This window comes from Pipistrellus kuhlii, unplaced genomic scaffold (genome assembly GCF_014108245.1).
Source record: "Pipistrellus kuhlii isolate mPipKuh1 unplaced genomic scaffold, mPipKuh1.p scaffold_m20_p_78, whole genome shotgun sequence".
Lineage (NCBI taxonomy): Eukaryota > Metazoa > Chordata > Mammalia > Chiroptera > Vespertilionidae > Pipistrellus > Pipistrellus kuhlii.
Genome location: NW_023425582.1, coordinates 128,968 through 148,487, shown reverse-complemented (window position 1 = coordinate 148,487; position 19,520 = coordinate 128,968). Strand labels below are relative to the sequence as shown.

The 19,520-nt window shown below is 58.8% G+C and overlaps 2 protein-coding genes across 5 annotated transcripts in view; one reads left to right on the top strand and one right to left on the bottom strand.

Annotated features, from left to right (window-relative positions):
• Nucleotides 1–19,520, top strand: part of MCPH1 (microcephalin 1) — an 88,109-nt gene that overhangs the window by 46,273 nt on the left and 22,316 nt on the right. The gene's annotated exons all lie outside the window — the stretch shown is intronic.
• Nucleotides 1–19,520, bottom strand: part of ANGPT2 (angiopoietin 2) — a 36,723-nt gene that overhangs the window by 11,565 nt on the left and 5,638 nt on the right. For both annotated transcript variants that reach the window (XM_036423167.2, XM_036423168.2), the window contains exons 2-4: nucleotides 6,431–6,586; nucleotides 3,699–3,820; nucleotides 1,420–1,652 (exon numbers count right to left, since the gene is read on the bottom strand). In XM_036423167.2, the coding sequence (XP_036279060.1) occupies nucleotides 1,420–1,652; nucleotides 3,699–3,820; nucleotides 6,431–6,586 (511 nt within the window). The remainder of the gene's footprint in view (nucleotides 1–1,419; nucleotides 1,653–3,698; nucleotides 3,821–6,430; nucleotides 6,587–19,520) is intronic.

Genomic DNA, 19,520 nt, shown 5'->3' with positions numbered 1-19,520 from the left:
TCCTCCGCTTTCCCTGCCAGAGACCCAGTCTCTCTGCTCTGCTCGTCCCAGCTGACACCTCCCGCACCTCCGTCCCCCTGGACATTCCTTTCCTGTGGAAGTGGAAACGTGTACTTTTCCTCAATGGCACAAGTGTGAAGCAAGCTGGAAGGCAGGTGTGGCACTCGGCCCCCTGTGAGGCCTGGCACTGAGCCCAGGGTGCGTCCTGTGCCGTGTTTGCGACCTGGCTGAGTGCTGTGCTGAGATGGGGTAACTGCATGGCTGAAGGGCAGCGGGATCATTTCTCTCAGGGGAAGATGAAAGCTCAGTGTGACTCATGCGCACAGTGTGTCTGTCGAAGGTACAGGTTGGAAGGACAGAATTGAGATGAGGCATAGTGAAAACTAGACCCGTGCATTTAAGGAACAAACATAGAATGCCCACAACCTCATGTTGCATCTCTAATTAAGGGCTGGAGACACAGCCTTCGCCCTCAGTGAGGAGGTAGAGAGAGAATCAGGTGCTGCAGGGGGTGTGGCAGGAGGGGGAGAGGATGCAGCTGGGGGGTCCCTCAGTGTGTGGAGGGGTATAGCTGGTAGGGTCCCGCAAGTGCGGGCGGGTGGGGTGTGCGCAGCACAAGTGTGGGTGTCAGGGGCGGGAGCACGTCACCCAGTCACTGACAGTGTCTCCTCCGGTCTGCACACAGTCCTCAGGGCCCAGTGCTGTTTTTCCCACGGAAGACACTGCCTGTCCAGCCCGTATGCCCAGTGACTGGGGTTAACTCCATGGGCTGTTTGAGGCCCATGAATAAAAGGATGTTTAGGTGCTTTGCTTCATAATAACTATTTTGTGTAAATACATCCTTCCCCTTCTTCCATTTGTCCTTTCTACTTGGTTCTGTGTTGAGACCCTGTAAAGCTTTTATATCAAACTAGAGGCCTGATGCACGGCATTTGTGCACTGGGGTGGGGGAGTACCTCAGCTCAGCCTGCACCCTCTTGTAGTCCAGGAGCCCTCGGGGGATGTCCTGCTGACGGCTTAGGCCACTCCTCGCAGGCCTAAACTGTCAGTCAGACATCCTTAGCGCTGCTGCCATGTGGGAGAGGCTCCCGCCACCACCTCTGGCTCGCCAGCTGTGAGCCCGGCTTCTGGCTGAGCGGCTCTCCTGTGGGAGCACACTGACCACCAGGGGGCAGCTCCTGTGTTGAGCCTCTGCCCCCTGGTGGTCAGTGTGTGTTACAGTGACCAGTTGTCCCGCTGTTTGGTTGATTTGCATATTGCTCTTTTATTACATAGGATATGTAAGAGAAGAAATGCCTTTTCTAAAAGATGATAATTTTTTAGAATTTTGAGAATTTCACTGACTGAATTCCACTGCACTTGACCTGAGGTGGGTGTGGCCACCAGGGTGTGCCCTGACTGAGGGGTGGCCGCACTTACCGCCCGACGTGGACACGAGGGTCAGCAGGCTGTGCACGGTCTCCATGAGGTCATGCTGCTGCTTCTGCAGGGCCGAGTTGTTCACGGTGGCCGTCACCAGCTGCTTCTCAAGCTCCTCGATGATGGAGTTCTGCTTGGACACCAGCACCTGCAGCTGGTCCTTCTCCTCCTTCATGGACTGGAGCTGCACCGTGTGCTTGCCTTCCATGTCGAGCACTTTCTTCTCTAGAAAGCTTGGGGAGGGAAAGCGTGTCAGCTCGTGCAGGGTGTTCTGAGCGCCCCCAAGGCCCATGCCCTGCCTGTCTGGTCAGTCTCGCCCAGGGAGTCATGTCCTTGGAGTTTCTGCTGCTCCAGGGCACTGTTAAGATGTCAGAGGAGCCGGCCCGCAGGGCTCAGCGGTTGAGCATCGCTGTAGGAACCAGCGGTCACGGTGCGATTCCCCATTAGGGCACATGCCTGGATCGCCGGCTTGATCCCCAGTAGGGCGTGTAGGAGGCAGCCCGTCGGTGGTTCTCTCTCATCATTGATGTTTCTCTCTCTCTCCCTTCCTCTCTGAAACCAATGAGACTTTTTTAAAGACATCAGAGCAGTTGTCGGGTGATGCTGCTGCAGCCTGAAGGAGCTCTCGGGCACTCCATGGGTGGACAGGCAGCCGTGCCGACCATCTGAAGGGATTGAGGAGTACGGAAGGGCTGTGGTGGGTTATCCCAGGGTGTCTGTGGTAGGAAGGCTGGCAGCCATGGCCTCACTGGAGAGGAGCGTGGACCATGCAGAGGTGCCTGAGCTTTGGGAGCGCAGGTGGGCGGGGCAGCGGGAGTGGGCGGGGCAGTGGGAAGAGCAGGCTGAGCCTCTTCCTCCGCATGTGACCTCGCCTGTTACCTGGCAGGCCTTGCCAGCAAGTAGCCCGTTTCTCCCCACAGTCATCACGTGCGCTTGGCTTACACCCTTTCCCACGTCCTTCTCAGTGGTCATTCCTTAACAGTTTCCTGACATCAGCCAAGTCATTGTCAGTTACGTCACCTTCCGTAAGTAAAACCAGGTGGCTCTCCACCACAGAAGTAACGAAGGTGAACGCGCCAAGCGTGGCTTTCTGCCTGGCGTCACGGCCAGCGCCCGCTGGGGCTGAGCTGTGGAGCCTCTGCGGGCAGTTGGTCCCCGTCTCTGCCGCCTGCACAGCACACGCCCTCCTTTGTCTTCACTGTTCCTGGGGGAGCCGGGGCAGGGGGGCAGATGGGCGTCACATGGCCCAGAGCGTGTGTGGATGTGGGGACACTCGGGTGTGCGTTTTCTCAAGAAACTCGCTGATTCCTCCCGGAACTAGCACAGCCGCAGAGGCTGTCGCATCCTCATCCACAAGGCCTCCTCTCAAACGCAGAGCCACACCAGGCGGGGTCCCCAGCGCTCCAGGTCCCTGGGCTAGCCCTAGTCACAGAGCGCTCACGTGCAGGGCGGGGCCCGCGCTGGCTGAGACAGCAGCTCAGTGAGCCGCACCGGCACTGCTAATGAAAGGGAGTCAAACACAGCGGCCCTCGAACAGCACGGGTCTGAACTGGGTGCACGTGTGCGGGGACTTCTTTCAGTAAATGCCTGTGGTGTTTACATCTTATTTCTCACACTGGGTGAGCATCTGGGGAAACAGAGGAAATGGGGGCAGGGAAGCTGTTCGTGAAGAGCATGAAAGAATGGAGGAGCCTGTAGCAAGACGAAGCAGGACGCACGCCTGCCCGGGCGGCTGAGTCCCGGCCCATCCGCTGTCCAGCTTTCACACACAGACCACCCGGTCAGCGGCGGTTAAAGGGGTGCAGTCCACTCTGCGTTTGAAAGCGCTCCAGCTGACGGGCGGGCCGTTCGTGAAGGGCGGAGCGGTGTCTGAGCTCGGGAGGCGGGTCCCACTTCTCGGGGACCGGTCACTGACGGGACAGATCTTTACATGGATGGCGCTGGGTGCCGTGCCTGGGGTGCGAGTACCGTGACGCAGTAAATAAAACAGCGGGACAGGCCCCTCCTGGGCGTGTCAGCAGACTGGCCCATGTGGCACACACTCCCCCGCGGCATCGGTGAGCGACCACACAGCCGGTCAGCCCCCACATCCAGCAGGACTGCAGCAAATGCAGCTCATTCAGAGGCCTCGGCATGATGCGCCGAGCGACCCAGCTCAGTGATGGGTCTCCAACGTGCGTTTCTCGCTTTGCAGAAGCAAAAGTTTGAAACATTTAAAAATACTTGCATTAAAAATGGACTTGCTTGTTCAAATTATACATTGTTTGTGCTTTTCTTACCTGTTCTTATCCTGCAGCTTGTTTATTTCACTGGTCTGGTCCAAGATCTGCTTCTCCAGTTTGTTGGTGGACAGGGAATGTTCCAGAAGCTGGAGCTCCAGTCTCGTGGTCTGGTTCAGCACCTGCGGGCGACAGCAGACTCCGCTGGTCAGCGTTCACTGGTCACTGTGCCCCCGGCAGGGTCTAGCCCTAGAGTGTGCGTCACCCTGTGCTTAAGTGGTCAGAGGCGTGGTTTCCTGGTTACGTCAGGGAGTGCTTTATTGGGAGAGTCTGCCCGTTCCGGACAGTGGTGTTTGTCAGATAACAGCTCTAGTTTCCCTGTCCTGCCGTGTTGGTGCTCAGAGAGGCGCTGGGTGTGAAACGCTCACCCCAATGCCGGGAATTGTGACCTCGAAGGCCCTGCCTCCCTTGTCCGCAGCCACGCTGGGCGGACGCCCCTGCTCCTTCCACACACGGCCGTTTCCCCGTCTCCTCTCGGTGGTGTCTCGTGGTTAGCGTCTTCCTCTTCTGTTTCTTTTTCCGGCTCTGCACCTGGTGTCAGCCGGTCAGGACACAGCGGTGGGAGTGCGGAGCCCGCCACACGCACTGCCGCGGCCCGCCGTGCTCCACACCGAGGACTCGGCTCCCGCGTGGCTGCCTCGTGGCAGGAAGATCCATTGCTCACCCGTGTGGTGTGGCCTTCAGGGTGCGCAGCCAGGTGGCAGTGTGGGCGGGATGGCTGCACAGGAACCGGGCTCTGGACCGAGGGGAGCACTGTTTGCTCGGGGCCCTGACGTTCTAAAAGGCCGAGGCCAGGGCGGCCGTCCCAGCCTGAGTCCGGCTGGAGACATGCAGACCGGGCCGCTCCCCAGTGGCCACACGGGCACTGCCAGCCTGGGCGGGCTTGGACCAAACACTTCCCTCTGTGGCCCAAGCGTTCTGTGGGCTCTTGCTAAGAGGGAGTGGAACTCTGAAGGCCCAGAGAGGGCCATGGGGGCGGGGGGACATTGCTTCGTTGCCTGCCGGGCCTCCCGCTGCGGTGCCTGTCAGTCACTGAGCCAGGAGCCCAGGCCACACTGCCCCTCTGTCCCTGGTCGTCTCTCAGGCTTGAGGAGTCAAACTCATAGGCTGGGACTCAGCCTGCCTTGCTTGGTCACTGCTGGTGACACCGTGTGCTGCGCAGCCGGCTCGGCCGCGTTCTCCTGTGTCTACTTGGACGTGGCCGCTTGCTCTCCAGCCGTCCCCGTGCTCCCAGCTGGGTCCTATGACAGTGGCCCCGACCACCAAGGCTTATGAAGCGCTGCTGGTCTGGCACAGGGTGCAGGAGGTGTGCGTCCTGGCTGCCGCTGCCACTCGTTGCTGCCGCCTCTGGGCACGCGGCCAGCCGCACCCACCAGCCTTCCATGGGAAGCCGCAGCGTGGCTTCGTCACGGCCGTTGATTGTAGTAACAGACTGGGTATGCTGACAGTTTCCCGTTAAGTTTTACACGTTTCCATTCTTCCTTTTTCACCTTTGTGGATTACCCTTTTTGGTACCTTGTGATCCGTCCTGTAGATGCTCCTGTTTTCCCTAAACTGTCTGAGGTTGTGGGAAGAGGAGGTCAGCAGGTCACTCTTACCCATCCTCACGTGAGTTGGCATGTGCTTCTCCCACCACCGTTTTCCAGGTCCCTGCAGTCCGCCGCTAGGGGGACAGATGGCCCAGCTGGGGAAGGGGGGTGGGGGCGGGGGATGAGGCTCCTCCCTCCTGGCGGCCACTCCCACTAGGTTGTGCGTGGGATGTGCCTGCATTAGAGCTGCTGGTCTCTCCTAAGCATCACAGATTCTAAGAGCAGGAAGGTGCTCGCCCAGCAGCCCGGAGTGGAGCGGGCCTGGGGGCCGGGAGCACTCGTGGTGGGTGGGGGACCCCACAAGTTCTTCCAGCAGCACTGCCCCCAAGCTCACCTGCTGTCCTGTGTGTGCCACTAGTGGCTCCAGGAATTCTGTTTTACTGTTTTGCAGTTATTCTTTTAATATTTTTGTGTTTCATGGTCTTTTCTATGTTAACCATTAGCTCTTAAAGCTGAAAGGGGACTTCGCAGTCATTCCCGTGGCCCTGCCTCATCCATAGCCACGCGGCTGAGGTCCAAGAGCGGGCCTCGCTCAGTTGCTCATCCAGCCACTCGGAGCCGGGACCATCAGAGAGCCTGGCTCCCGGTGGAGTGAGCCCCTGTGCCTGCTTCCTCTGTCCGTCTGTCTGTCCATCTGTGCTCCCTGCTCCCTCTATCCGTCTCTCTCTCTGTCCTGCCTGCTCCCTATGTCTGTCTATCTCTCTGTCTCCCTGCTCCCCCATCTGCCTCTCTGCCAAGTCAGACAGTGACTGTGTGAACTGGTAGGACAAACTGTGTGACTTGCACCAGGAATGGCAGTCTTCTGCACAAGCGGCAGGACAGTTCTCTGAGATGGAGGCTATGCCCTGAGGGCCGTCGGGGAGCAGCTCTGGCCTCTGCCCGGCCTCGTTCTCTGCACGAGCAGCCGAGGCCCGGAAGAGGAGGCCTCGAGGGCCTTGAGCACGAGAGGCAGACGCGTGTGCGGGACGGGAGCACGGTGCGGTCCTTGGTGGGACAGACGCCCTTCCCCTCAGTGCTAACCGCGAGGATACGTGTCCTGATGCCACGTCCCTGTCCGGTCCTGAGTGCTTACCTGTCCTCCCTGCCTGCCCTCGGCCCACCTCCACCTGCCCCCGTGCCTGTCGTGGTGCCCGCGTGACTCACCTGGGCCTCGACGTCCGTCAGCTTGCGCGTCTGCGCCGCCGTCTGGTTGAGGAGGCTGGAGCCGATCTCCATCATGGCGGCCGTCTGGTTGTGCGTGGCGCTCTGCTGCAGTGCGGCCGCGCCCCGGCGCATGCTGTCCTGGATGTAGCCCTCCAGCTGCGGGCAGGGCGGGCGTTAGTCAGGCGGGACCGCAGCCACTGGCTACGTGGCAAATACCGGGCATCGTGCCTGCACCGGAGGTCCGCCAGGTGTCCACCCCGCGCAGGCGGGGAGCCAGGCCGCACTCGCGGTGCACACCCAGGGGCGCCCTGCCATGCCCTCTGCCCGGCCGCTGGTCCCTGTGCTGAGGGGAATGGAAAGTTGGCCCTGGGCAGCGGCGTTTGTGCCATGTTGTAGACCAGTTTCCCAGAATGCAGAGTTCAGAAGCCTCAGACGGAGCCAGGAGGCCGCCTTCAGCCTCACTCAGATGGTCAGGACCCCTCACATTTTGAGTCCCCCTCTGTGCTCCCTGCTCCCTCTGTCCGTCTCAGAGCTAATTCATCACACATCAGGCAGCTCAGGTTCCCCAGCCAGGACACGTCTCTCAGTTCCATGGCTTCATGCACCCGTTCCACCCCCACCCCAATGCTCCTTGCCTCCCTGCCCGAGTCGTCTCCCTCCCGTGGGTGTGGGTACAGGTGCGGGTGTAGGTGTAGGGGAGTGGGTGCCAGTGTGGGTGTGGGTGTGGGTGTGGGTGTGGGTGTGGGGGAGTGGGTGCGGGTGTGAGGAGCTAGCTTGGCTGCTGGGTGACATAAGGAACTGTCCATGCAGGACAGCGGGCGGCAGGCCATGGGGTGGCATTGGTGCCTGCTCCCCACCCTGCAGCCTTTGATCAGGAGGTGGCTTACCTTCAGGCCCCGGGTCCTCATACACAAAGCAGTTTCTGATGGGTCAGAGGTCTGTTTCAAGGACTAGTTGGCGTGGTGGTGAGACAGTTACATGGTTTACAAAGACCCTGATGGCGGGTCTGTGCCCACCGGCACCATGCCTAGTTATTCTCACGTCATTGGCAGTTCCCTGTGCTGCACTTCATCCCCTCAACGTCCGTCACCCCAGTCTGTGCTGCTCAATCCCTCACCTTTCCACTCAGCGCCTCCTGCCCCCTGTTCCCCGCCATCAGTCTGCTCTGTGTCTCTGAGCCTGTTTCTGTTTTGTCTGTTTATTTTACTCTTTAGATTCCACCTCTGAGCGAAGCCATCTGGCATTTGTCTGTCTGACTTATCTCCCTCAGCCACACCCTCTAGGTCCACCCAGCTGCGAAGGGTAAGATCCTGTCCTCGTTACGGCGGGTTAAGGTTCGGTGTGCGGGTGCCACAGCCTGGCATCCCTCCTGTGCCCCAGGCACCGGGCTGCTTCCTCAGAGCTGAGCTGAGTGTGGAAGCCGGTGTGCGCGTCACTCGGGCCTTGAAGGACCGTTTGCTTTCCTCCTGTGTTCTGTAATGACCAATGATACAGTCCACTCAGGACGACAGAAGCCCTGTTTCGGTCTTTTTATCCCGTGGTTATAGCGCAGTGCTTCCTATTAAGTTGAATGAATAAAATTTGATCACCAAACTGCTATTATTTCCTTTCTCTAAAACCACCGAGAGCCCTGACCGGTGTGGCTCAGGGGGTAGGCCTGCAGACTGAAGGGTACTGAGTTCGATTCGGTTAAGGGCATGTACCTTGGTTGCGGGCACATTCCCAGTAGGGGGTGTGCAGGAGGCAGCTGATCAGTGTTTCTCTCTCATCGATGTTTCTAGCTCTCTATCTCTCTTCCTCTCTGTAAAAAAATCAATAAAATATATTTTTAAAAAATAAAAATAAAACCACTAGGCAATCCCAGGCCAGGGGTCCTCCTCCTGATGCCTGCCTGTCCCTCTGTGTGCCTGCCTGAGGGTGCAGGTAGGCAGGCGGGAGCTCCTGGAGGGAGTTGTAAACTGTGACTCAGGTGGTGTTAGGAGGCCTTAGGATGCTCCTTGGAGCTGTGCCTCCTGGCTCCCTTGCCTGGCTTGCCACGCACGGTTCCCATTCCTGGAGCTATGCATGTATACGCACGCGCACACACACACACGCACGCACACACGTCTGGATGCTTCCCGGGTGCCCCTGACTCTCTCTCGGCCGCTGAGCAGGGTGTGAACCTGACGCGGGGCGCTGACTATTTGTAGAACACGTCTCGGCCTTGGCCTCTCGTGTGAGTGAAATGGACTCTACTGCCGTGAACACATGAGGCTCTCTTCCCGGGCAGCCCCAGCAAACACCTCACAGGGCCTCCCCGAAGCCCCAGAGCAGCCTGTCACCTGATGACCGGCCGGCTTCGTGGCGTGCTCTCTCTCAATGCATCCTGCCTCCCCTCCTTACAGACCTCCCTGTTTGATACCCAACTTAAGAGAACTTCGCATAGAAGCTTCCGTTCCCCTCCCTCCCACTCTCACTCTTCGCTCATCACCAGGGGAATAGTGGAATTTTTGAGGGCAGAGTTAAAGCTATATAAGTCATCCAGAGAAGTTATCTTGGTTACTGTTAACACCAGCAAAAATAATATTTAGAAAGACTTATCCTGGGAAGTTTGGAGCTCGGGAAGGCATACTTGGCTGGAGTTTGGGTTATGTCTGTGCTCCGAGTGATGGTCTACAAGCTAGGGCAGATAAAGGGCGCCATCTTACTGACCCCACCCTTACGAGCGAGATAAGAGCTGTTCTGTCCCTGTCCCTCTGGTGTGTGGCCAGAGGGGACGGAGCTCCATAGCCCTCCCCCAGCCCCATTCTGCAGCTACGAGGTCTAAACTAAACATTAACTCGGGAGCTTTGAAGGACATAAAAGACCTAATTTAAAAAATGGAAGTTCTTAGTGTTATTGCCATCACTTTGTCCAAGCTTGAAAATGATAGATGCAAAATTCTTTCTAAGCCAACTGCTTTTCACCTTTTCAGGATGGCAAAGTATGTGTATAGCATGTGTGTGTATGTGGGGTTCCTCTCATGTTCAAGCAAATTACAGATGTGTGTGTACATGTGATGTGTGTGTACGTCTGATGTGTGAGTGGGTATTGTATAGGTGTATAGTCTCTATATACAGTGTATGCAGCAAAAGGAAGTAGAATTGGCTCTGCACTGGCCCAGCTGCTAACCGGATACAGAAATGTCAGGTGTTAGACATTGTGTTCTCGCACTTGACGCCGTGAGAGGAATGGAGTCTTAGGAGACAGGTGGTGTGAGTGGAGAGTGCTCCATGAAGGAAGAGGTAGGTATTTGATGTCAGAAGCAGTAATAGCCACGGTGACCACGGTTACTCCCCGTGTCTCTGCCACCAGGACTCCGGGTGCTGATATGTGAGGCGCTGTGTGAGGCGGACATTCTGAGGGCTCGGGTGCCTGGCATCGTGGGCGGACACTCAGGGCTGGCATGTCAACAAACTAGCGCTTCACCCACCAGCCACCCACACTTTTCCTGCCTTCCACCAACCTTCCAAGGTGTCCTGTCCCCCAGCTGGCATGAGTGCCTTCCCACCGCCCAGGTTGCAGCCTTGAAAAGCAGAGACCACCTCCCTGCGTCAGAGAGCGGGCGTTTTCACCAGCAGACACACCTGGAATCCACGGCTGGTGCCTGTCCCCTGGGAGCTTCATGGCAAGGCAGCCGTTTCCCTCCCAGGACGAGCAGTAACTCTTCAGGGGGACTCCCTCCGAGGCCATTATGGGTGTGGAGATGACCCCGTGGTGGCCCCACCTCCCTGGGAAGCGGCCTGGCCTAGTTTGCTGGTTGCTCCTGTGGGAGGGCACCTGGTCACCTCCCCGCCCTGGGCTGGGACCAGGGCGTCCTCCAGTTTATGGCCCTGGCGTCTTTCTGTGTTGCATCTGGTTTTTACTGTCTGCAGCGGAGCCCACAGCACAGGGCCTGGCCGGCGAAACCCTGCTGGCGCGAGGGAGTCCTGACACGGGACGAGAGGAGGCGCAGAGACCTCCCTCCCCGCAGAGCGTGCCCCCCACCCCACATTTCCACTCGCTGCTTTCCTCAGGACCGCTGAGCACCGGATCCTCCCCTCCCAGCAAGGGCGGCTCCTTCCCGCTCCCCTGCGCTGTGGGAATGGCGGACCCTCGTGTCTGAGGGTGGCTAGGCCCCCACCGACCTGTGGGCCCCAGTCCCTCTAAAAGGCCCCGTGTGGACGTCCACTCTGTCCCCTTGGAATGCGTGCTGCGACCCTTCCCTAGAGCACGGGCGGGTGGCCCGAACGCCACTGGCGCTCCGCGGTGCTTGTCCTTTTGGCCTTGCAGATGCTCGCCGCCGTTTCCATTTGCTGAGAAAGGGCAGTCACACCTCAGTCTTTGCAGGTTCGCGATGGGTGGACGCTCTAGGGACCAGAATCAACGCCTAACACAGACGTCTGTTCTAAGACGTGAAATCTGTCCTGGCACCCTCCACCCCCACCCCCGCCATGTTGGCAGTGATCAAATTTGACAGGAAAATAAGTCTATTTGCAAGGCAACTGGCAGGTTGATCGCACACTGAAGTAGTTCCCTCCCTATCTCCTCACCACGATCATTGTCTGGCCCTCACAGGCGGCTGCAGGCCGGGGCGGGGTCGGGCAGTGGACACCCTGAGGCCCTGTGTGTGCACCTTCTGCGAGAACGGGGAGACCCGCCTGCACCCCGCAGAGCCCCAGACACAGGCTACATGCAGGAAGTTTACTTAGGACGCGGTCCCGGGAGCCGCCCACCTGGCACAGAGAACTCCATCCCTCTGGGTCAGGGCAGCCCTGGGCACCGCCCCCACACTCCAGGGTTCCCACCAAGCCGCCAGGCGCTGGGTCGGCTGCGTCGCTGGCGGGAGCAGCTGCCCCCACGTGCTGCCGGAGCCGCTGGGCCTGTCCACGCGGAGTGGCCAGGGGTGGGGGTGGGGGAGAAAGGATGCGCGTCCCCTCCCCCCCGCAGAGGTCCTGAGACAGAGCAGGGGTTCTCCCGGCCTCCCTGTGCCTCCCACAGGCCTGGTCCTTGGGCCAGACAGCCCCTCGGCGTGGGGTCTGTGGGTAAAGCTGCCCTCGGCAGTCTGGTGCGTGAGCCCAACAGCCGCTGGCCAAAGCCACAGAGCCTCACGCCACTCTCAGCGGCCTCTTGCGTGGGATCTATCCACCTTGGCCATCGTCTGCTTCCTGGTGTCTTCTCGCGTGGAGATTCGGGTAGATGGGATCTAAGACTGCTCCCTCCAGCAAGTGACAGGATCATCAGCTAGTTCAAATGGGGCGGCTGGGGTGCAGCTCTGGGAAGAGGTGGGGTGAACTCCTTCTTTTTACTTAAATCCTCACCTCCTGGAATGTTTTCATTGATTTCAGAGAGGAAGGGAGGGAGAGAAAAGCACTGATGTGAGAGGGAAACATCGACCAGTTGCCTCCCACATGCACTGAGGATCCAACCGCAACCCAGGTGTGTGCCCAATGGGGAACCGAACCTGCGCCTTCCGGTGCATGGAGGACTCCTGGCCCCCAGGGTCAGATGTTTATTTTCCCATGAAAACTGAACATCTCGCCTCTGAGATTGAGATGCACCGAGAGGGAGACTGTGGCAGACGGACTGAAACGCGCCTTCAGAGGTGACCACGCGTACAAACACGTGTCTCCCCGTGTGGACATAGATACAGTATACCCCCCATTCTCAGTTCACTGGGGATTCAGTAAATCGTAACATGGCTGAGCTCACGTTCTGTGCTATGACAGAGGCCTGGGTCACAGTGCGAGCTCCCAGGAGAGCATTAACACAGCCGCCCCTGCAGCCATGCCCACGACACCTGGGCACACCTGGCCGTGTGCCTCCTCGCCTTCTCTGACAGGCTCCCCAGAGGCCCGGTGTCTGACCTGCCCGTGTCCTTCCTATCGCGTGAGCGTGCCGGGTGCTGGTAGGCTGCTGGCGACAAGAACGCGGCCATCTCTAGAGCAGCTGTCTCCTCTCCGCATGAAAGGTAGTGACAGGTCCCGTCGGGAGGAGAGGAAAGGCTGCAGGGACTTCGTGATTCTCCTCTTACAGCAGACTGGTTCTGGATGAGGAAGGCAGGCAGCCTGGGGGTCCGTGAGAAGGGAGGCGTGGGGGGGCTTGGAGGCCCGAGAGCCTCCTGCTCCTGCCACCAAAGGAGGGAGAGGGGTTCCAGCAGCCGTGGGGACCCCACGGACGGGCCGCGAGTCCTCAGGACTCACTGCCGGGGACCCCCTTTTCCACGCGATGATGTGAGCAGACCTCCCCAGCAAATGTGTTTCCGGGCGTGTCCTCCGGCGGCCGAGCCCTCAGGGCAAAGCTCGCCAAGGAGGGCCTGTGGGGAACGAAGTGTTGGCCACTTTGCTGCCGCCCTGTGACCTCGTTGTGCTGGGAGTTCTCCTGTGTGCGGCCTTCATCTGCTCGTACCTAAAGATGTCCGAACAGACGACCTCGGACCGGGAATTGGCCGTGAGTGCAGAGAGCCAGCTGCAGCCTGGCAGCGCCCACAGAGGGCAGAGCGTCCCGTAGGTGAGTTGGTGGTGGCACATCCCGCAGACGGCTCTGTCCCGATCGGGCATACAGGCATCAGCTCTTGGGAGACAAGAAAGACTGTGTGCTGTTCCCATTGGCTTAACAATAAACAGGAAGCCAGTGCCCGTCTGCGCCCGGCTCGCTGCGGGGCCGCGTCCAGGGCAGGAGACTGACTGACCTCCGAGTGGACACGTTCAGGATGACTCTGGGAAAGTGAAGTCAGGGAATTGGCCTTTGCACTTGGTTGTATTTTGAGTTACTTCAGTTGGAGTATTTCCTGCTTTTAGCATTCAGGGGAGCCTGAATGGGTCGCTTTGTGCGTGGGGTTGAAGCCGGGAACAGGTCCTCACCCAGTGCGACCTGGGGACGCACCCAGTGGGACCCAGCTCAGCTCATCCGTCCTGTCAGCTCAGTTGTGTCTTCGCCGGAGGGCTCGTGACGCTTCCTGGGCTGCTAGTGTGAAAGTTAAAGGCAGCCACTTACCACAGTTCCCAGACTCTGTGCCACGGCACCCTCTCAGGAGCCCCGCAGATGGTTTAAAGATTGAGGGGTCACCCTCAGCACTACACCTGCCAGCCCTGGGGATTAGTAGCACCGCATGGCGCTCAGGCCCACCCCCTGGACCACGGCCTGCAGAGGGGGCTGGGGTGCTGTCGTGGAAGCAAGGCCTGCACGGCAGTCGTGCTGGAGTTGGCAACGAGGCTCCATCCGCCCGGGGGCAAGCAGCAGCCACATTCCCTCTGAGTGAAGTAAAGCTCCTGTGCTCTCTTTCAGTTTGTGTGTCTTTGTGTGTTTAACTGGCTGCGAAGTTGTCAGAACGAAACTACTTAGTAAATGTAAGCTGCTCAGTGTTTCCTTTGGCCCAGATGCGCCGTCCGTGAGCAAACTCTGCGGAGAAAGGGTGGCCAGGCCTGCAGGTCACGCTCTCCGTGACGCCATCTCCTTGACTCCATGTGTTATTGACAGCCAGCGAGGCGTACAGAGCCGTAACTTACGTGAGATTTTCATCAAGTTGTGCCCTGACGGTGTTCCCACCTCTGACACGTTAAGGAAAACAGTGTGCTTCCTGTGAGGGATGATTGCCGTGTCTCCTGCCGGCTGGCATGGGCCAGGGGAGTCCTCTGCGCACCTGGGTAGCCTGGAGGGCCTGGTGCCTGGGTGGTTGTCGGTGGCGTGGTGGAGGGACAGGACATGTGCATGTCACATGGGTGGTTAGTTCCTGCATGTGATCCGTGAGCTTGCATGCTGGCCCTCGTGTGTTGGGGCTGAACTAGCTTACAACTTAGAAACCCCCGGTCCCGCGACGCCCAGGCAGCGTGGAGAGTGCATTCTGAGTGCGATCCCGCATGCTTGTGGTGACAGTGCAAGCCCTCGAGCATTTTCCCAGGACCAGGCTCAGTGCTGGAGTCCGCGCCTCCCCCGCCTCTGCCTGCACACGCATGTCCGTTCCGGGGAAACTAGTGGAAAATTCCTGGCCCCGGCACTCCCCTGAGTGAGCTATAAAAAGCATGTCATTCAGAATCGACTTTTTCATCTGCATGCTTGAATTTGTACTCTCAACTTGAGGGGGAAATCATTTCAAGTGACACCTTGTCAGTGGGGGAGCATCACGGCCGCCATGGCACACTGGGCCAGCTGGGCTTTGTCGCTAGGGAGTCAGGTATTTGCATGTATCGGTGCTTTCTGAGTGACAGCGTGACAGGGCCGCACGCCACCCCCTCCCTCGTCTTCTGAAGAGTGCTGTCACTCAGGACTCACGTCTCACTCACTGAGTGGGAGCTACAAGCTCTCATGAGTGCACACAGGAAGTGGAAGGGGGGGTGAGGGTGCACACAGGAAGTGGGATGCACACAGGAAGCAGGGGGAGGGAGAGGGTGCACACTGGAAGCAGGGGAAGGAGAGTGCACACAGGAAATGGGGGAGGGAAGGGAGAGAGTACACACAGGAAGTGGGTGAGGGAGAGGGTGCACACAGGAAGTAAGGGGATGGGGGAGGGTGCACACAAGAAGTAAGGGGATGGGGGAGGGTGCACATAGGAAGTGGGCTGAGGGGAAAGGTGCACACAGGAAGTAGGGGGATGGGGGAGTGTGCACATAGGAAGTGGGTGAGAAGGAGGGTGCACACAGGAAGTGGAGTGAGGGGAAAGATGCACATAGGAAGTGGATGATGGGGAGGGTGCACACAGGAAGTGGAGTGAGGGGAAAGGTGCACACAGGAAGTAGGGGGGTGGGGGAGTGTGCACATAGGAAGTGGGTGAGAAGGAGGGTGCACACAGGAAGTGGGGGGAGGGGAAAGATGCACACAGGAAGTGGATGATGGGGAGGGTGCACACAGGAAGTGGAGTGAGGGGAAAGGTGCACACAGGAAGTAGGGGGGTGGGGGAGTGTGCACATAGGAAGTGGGTGAGAAGGAGGGTGCACACAGGAAGTGGGGGGAGGGGAGGGTGCACATAGCAAGTGAGGGGAGGGAGGATAGTGCACACAGGAAGTGCGGAGAGGGAGGAGGGTGCACACAGGAAGTGGAGTGAGGGCCGTGCCACGACGTGCTGTGCTGTGCCATGGCCTCCAGACTGGGCTGCCCGTGGCTGTCAGTGCACCTGCTTGCTCCTGTCACGGCCATGTTTTGCCTTCGCTGTTGGTGTAGGTTCCAGTCTCGAGAATGAAAGGCGAAGCTTGGGCAGACAGGGACCTCTGACGAGGGACCCCTGGGTTGAAACCCCTTCATGTCCCTTAACACCTCAGCGCTCCCAGGGCAAACAGGGCAGACCCTCCACCACGTGGGTCCATGGCTCTCCCCCCATTTCCCAGGTGGTTCTAGCCCTGGAGGTGGACCGCTCTGGCGTGTCCCTGTGGGGAAACCCTGTGGTGTGTTAGCTCTGCTGATTCACACTCGAAAGGTGGGGCTTTTCTTCCATCTTTGGAAAACTTGACATTGTACCAAGTCCTGAAATCCAGGAGCTTGAGTGTAGGTTTGCAACTGTGCACCATCACCTTGTAGCTCCTCTCGGAGCTGAGTCTTCTCTGAGGAAGGGGTGTCTGCTGAGGGGGCCATAACAGCCCGTGTCACCATGATGACAGGCAGCATCGTCACGGCCTTCTGCAGAGACGACCACGGGTGCCCAGGGGGCGAATTCTCGGCTCTGACTATCGAGATTGCTGTTGTATGAGCAGTGTCCTCTTCAAGGACTCTGAGGCTTTTTAAACAAACAAGCCAACACTGCTGGTGTCATAGCCGTGAGCTGCTAACCCTTGTTTGTGGGGAGGGGAGACAGTGGGCACAGCTGCCTCATGCAGCTCAGGGTCCTGAGCCCCTGAGAACTGAGACTGCGGAGAAGGGTCCCGATGAAGGGGAGAGCCTTTGATCCCTCCTTTTCTCCCCCGGGCTCTGTGTGTGGGAGAGGCGGCCTCAGGGCGCGGGCGGGCTCGTGTTTCAGACCCTGTCCGATCAGAGAGAGCATGTGGGATGCGTGTGCTCTCGGTGACCTTGCACCGAGCCACACGGGGACACGCAGACAGCTCGTTCCGCACCACAAAACGGTCAGTTGTCCTTTGAGGAGATGGGGTTCTGACTCATCTTGATGGTTAGCTTGTCCTGAATTGTCCACCATCACTGCTCTTAGGAGCACTTCACTGTGATGGCTGAGTTAAACCCATCCTTGAAGAGGACACTACTCATACAACAGTCCTTGAAGAGGACACTGCTCATCCTATCATTAGCACTTTATTAAGTTAGAGTGGGTAAGCTTCTTTTAAAGGTTACTTCAGAATGCTCATTCGTAGCTGAGAATAATTAGGAATTTCAAGTACTTCCACTGAATGTGAAGCATGGATAATTAGCTTGTGGTCGGAATTTGGTTATTTTTTGTGATTCAGCAAAATGTCCTCTCAAGCAGCATTTTTGCACCAGAATTTCTCATTACATTTTGCTCTGGGAAGTTTTAAGCCACATCTGTTTGTAATAATGGTTCAGAGACTCCATGGTAGTTAATAAAACTCAAAGGAATACTTCAATTAGCTACAGACGAGTGTTTATGATTATCCAGCACATAACCAAGAGCTGGTCCTGTCGGTCGATCCCACAAGTTTAACGACGGAGAACATGCCGTCAGGAGCTCAGAGGAATCTACCTCCTGGGAGTTTGGCTCTTTCCTGCCAAGAGGTGCAGTGATGAGCTCACCAAGGAGGCGGTCGTGGGCCCACTTAGGGCCTGCTCCTCCGCGGCAGCGGGCAGACCAGACGACATTGCTGGGCCCACTAACAGCCCAAGCCAGAAGCTGAGTCTACGGGCAAGTGGCTGCATGATGGGCTCCCGGCGGCCTGGGCAATTACTGAGCCCAGTCCGTGCAGGAGAAATGACCGAAGTGCAAGCGCTGCCACCCACTTGCAGGCATCCTTTCTGCGCTAGGAAGGGCACTGTCGCAGGGCACAGAGGCCTCCGAGCGACCCCCTCGAGCCACCCCCTCAGTGGGTTGGCAGCAGCGCAGGTCCTGACGCGTGTGCTGCTGCCACACGACCACAGTCCCTGGTGACGCCTGGCAGCGCCAGTCATATAACGCAGCACCCACTTGGGATCCAGATGGTCCCCGAGGTCCCCACGGCAGTGGAAGTGCATGCGGGTCAGCCAGCCCCCTAGCGGAGTGACAGGGCGGGCACCGAGCAAAAGGGAGGCCCGTCAGGTAGAGGAGGGCAAGGCGTGTGGCAGAAGAGGCCATTGGGTTGTCGCCCTCACACTCTACCGCTTTGGCACCTGGCATGCTGCACCAGGAGCGACACGGGGACATGGGCAGAGCCATGGGAGTCTATAGGCGCTGTGAGCAGGCTGTGCCGGGGCTGTGGCTCTGCAGTTACCACCTTGCGGCAGGTTTGACCCTGTGCTATCGGCATGATTGCCAAGCTCTGAGCAAGAAGAGAGCCTCCAGGGGAGCACGCCCGGTGCCAGGGGGCAGTCAGAGACCAGAGCCAGGCCTGCCCTCACGCAGATGCCCCTGTGCCCAGACCACGTGCCCTGAACGTCTAGACACGTGCTGGGCGGGCCGCTTCCCTCCTGCCCTCACCGCTTCCTTTTTACTTTAAGTAAAGCGTTCCCGGGTCGAGGTGGGTGGGTGCCGGACACGCGTGGGCCTCCCGCACACACTTGCTGACGTGTTGCTGAAGACGTGAGCCCGGCGGCACCGCATGACAAGCCCTGAGGCGTGGGGTGGCGACCTTCCCGCTCAGTGACGTTAAGAGCGAAGGAATAACACTCGGCTGGCCTTCATTCACCTCCTCCCTCCCCGGCCCCATGGGCAGGACAGGCCGCCGTCAGCCGTCACCGAGCGGGACGCGTGCCTCCCCGCGTTTACTTTTCCGTCCGCTGAGCCTGCACCATCCTGACTGCGTGGCGCTGACGCCCGCCGTGACCCTGCGTGACGGGGCCGTGGTGGTGCCTGCCTGTGTCTGCAGCTGTGAGCTCGGGGTGCCCTGTGGGCCTCTCACCTAGGGGGTTCCGTCCGAGGAGCGAGTGTCAGCCTATCTGTCTGTCTTTTACATACACACACCTTTAACCTGTCTCCTGTGCCTCTGCTCCCAAGTTTTGCTCTTTCCCCAAAAATACCATCTCTCCCTCCAGCCTCTCTTCACGCCCTAAGGTGGCGGCGCTGTCTGTCATCTGGGCTGCGCAAACGCACAAGCTAGACGGGGACGGAGAGCAGGGAGGGGAGCTGACCTTTCCTGCCGTCTTAAGGGTCTGCCCTTTAGCTTCAATGCTGGCCAGTCACTCCTGGAGTCTCTCTGTTTGATTTCTAAAGGACTGTGTGTTGGTGGGGTCGATCAGAAAGGATTTTAAACCACAAATGAGCAGAACCGCGGTCACATGTGGCATGGAATCGGGACGTGGCAGCCTGGGCTCCGACCTGCAAACGCGGGGCCATCCCTCCATGGTCAGGGGGAGCCCATCATTTCCTCCTGCGATGCAGACGGCCACCTCCCATGTGCCAGGAGGAGGGTGGGGGTGTGGGGTTCCAGGTAGGAAAGAGGGGGTCCTGGCTGTCACGAGCCCCGCCGTCTCAGCTCTCGCTCTGCGGGCAAATGGTCACCCGTCGTGGTGTGGTCCCAGAGCTGGCCGGTGCAGCACCCAGCCCCGTAACAAGCAGCCGCTGCTTGGCCGGGAAGGCAGGTCTCCCCACAGGACAGTCCTCATCACACCGCTCACATCTGTCCGGCTCCCTGTCCTGCACACCCGCTTGGACAGCAGACGCTCTGACACGTGTCCTGGCACATGGCCCTGCCTATGACACCTGTCACCTCGTCCTCCTGCCACCGTGCCTCCATGTGCTCCGTCACGGGAGCCCTCTTGTCCGCCTTAAAGACGTCCGTCCGCCCATCTGGAAGCACGGCGTCTGCTTCCCACTGAGCAGGCCCAGGCCGCCTCCCCATCAGAGTGCGCCACGGGCTTCTCCTTCCATCAGTAACTAAGCAGGGACGGGGTGCAGCCACACTCTCACATCACCCTCACACACTGAAACACACTCTCACACTGACATACACTTCCACATCCAGTCACACAATGACATACACTCACATACACAGTCACACGCTGACAT